Source organism: Rhagoletis zephyria, unplaced genomic scaffold (assembly GCF_001687245.7).
Source record: "Rhagoletis zephyria isolate East Lansing unplaced genomic scaffold, Rhagoletis_zephyria_1.1 Rzeph_scaffold_00900, whole genome shotgun sequence".
In the NCBI taxonomy this organism is placed as follows: domain Eukaryota; kingdom Metazoa; phylum Arthropoda; class Insecta; order Diptera; family Tephritidae; genus Rhagoletis; species Rhagoletis zephyria.
The window spans coordinates 144,211-145,337 of NW_016157984.1; the positions used below are offsets into that span (position 1 = coordinate 144,211).

The window sequence follows — 1,127 nt, forward strand, 5'->3', positions numbered from 1 at the left end:
TGGAATGTAAGTTCAAAGACATGGGAAAGACGTAAAAGAGGAAAACCTGTTGATGGTTATCCTGGTGTTTTTGAAAGTGACGCCATAGGACGACTTTATACAGAGCATCCTAGCCAGGCTGAATGTTTTTATTTGCGTCTTTTATTAATTAATGTTCGTGGACCAACGTCTTTTTTGAATTTGAAAAGAGTTAATGGGCGCCTCTGTCAAACTTACCGGCGAGCATGTGAAGAATTGCATCTACTTGAAGATGATAATCATTGGGATGCAACACTTGCAGATGCATCCGCAACAGGTACACCGCATCAAATACGGACATTATTTTCAATTATTGTTGCAACATGTTTTCCATCTGATCCATTGCAACTGTGGCAAAGTTATCGTGATTATATGACCGAAGATATCTTGAATAGAATGCGTCGTATTTCTGCAAATCAGGAATTACTCATTACACTGGAAATGTATAACGAGGTATTGATTATTATTGAAGATATATGCTTAGCAGTTGCAAATAAATTATTGTCACAATTAGGTTTACCACCTCCTAATCGAGCAATGCATGACGTATTTAATCAAGATATACAACGTGAACAACAATACGATATAAATGATCTTAACACATTTATAAATTTGAATCTGCCGAAATTGAATATAGAACAAAAACATGCATATGACACTATAATGCAAGCTATACAAAACAAAAGTGGAGGAATGTTTTTTTTAGATGCGCCAGGTGGCACCGGTAAAACGTTTTTGATTTCGTTGTTATTAGCGACTGTAAGATCACAAAACAATATAGCATTAGCGCTTGCATCGTCTGGAATAGCTGCTACATTATTAGATGGTGGCCGTACAGCGCATTCCGCACTTAAATTACCATTGAATATGCAAATTAATGAAAATCCAACATGTAACATTTCAAAAAATTCTGGAATGGGAAGAGTTTTGCAACAATGCAAATTAATTGTGTGGGATGAATGTACAATGGCACATAAAAAAATCAGTGGAAGCATTGGATAGAACTTTGAAAGATTTACGTAATAATCAAGAAATATTTGGTGGCGCTTTAATATTATTGTCTGGTGATTTTCGTCAAACTTTGCCAGTAATTCCCCGTTCAACACCAG

At 35.8% G+C, this 1,127-nt stretch overlaps 1 protein-coding gene across 1 annotated transcript; it reads left to right on the forward strand.

Annotated features, from left to right (window-relative positions):
• Window positions 1-390: 390 nt before the first annotated feature.
• Window positions 391-1,020, forward strand: LOC108361976 (ATP-dependent DNA helicase PIF4-like). Its single transcript, XM_017614790.1, has one exon. It carries the CDS (start codon window positions 391-393, stop codon window positions 1,018-1,020), a length of 630 nt encoding a protein of 209 aa, XP_017470279.1.
• Window positions 1,021-1,127: the final 107 nt, after the last annotated feature.

Excerpts from the sequence above, each read along its gene's own strand:
- LOC108361976 (XM_017614790.1), top strand. The coding sequence starts at position 391 with ATGACCGAAGATATCTTGAATAGAATGCGTCGTATTTCTGCAAATCAG.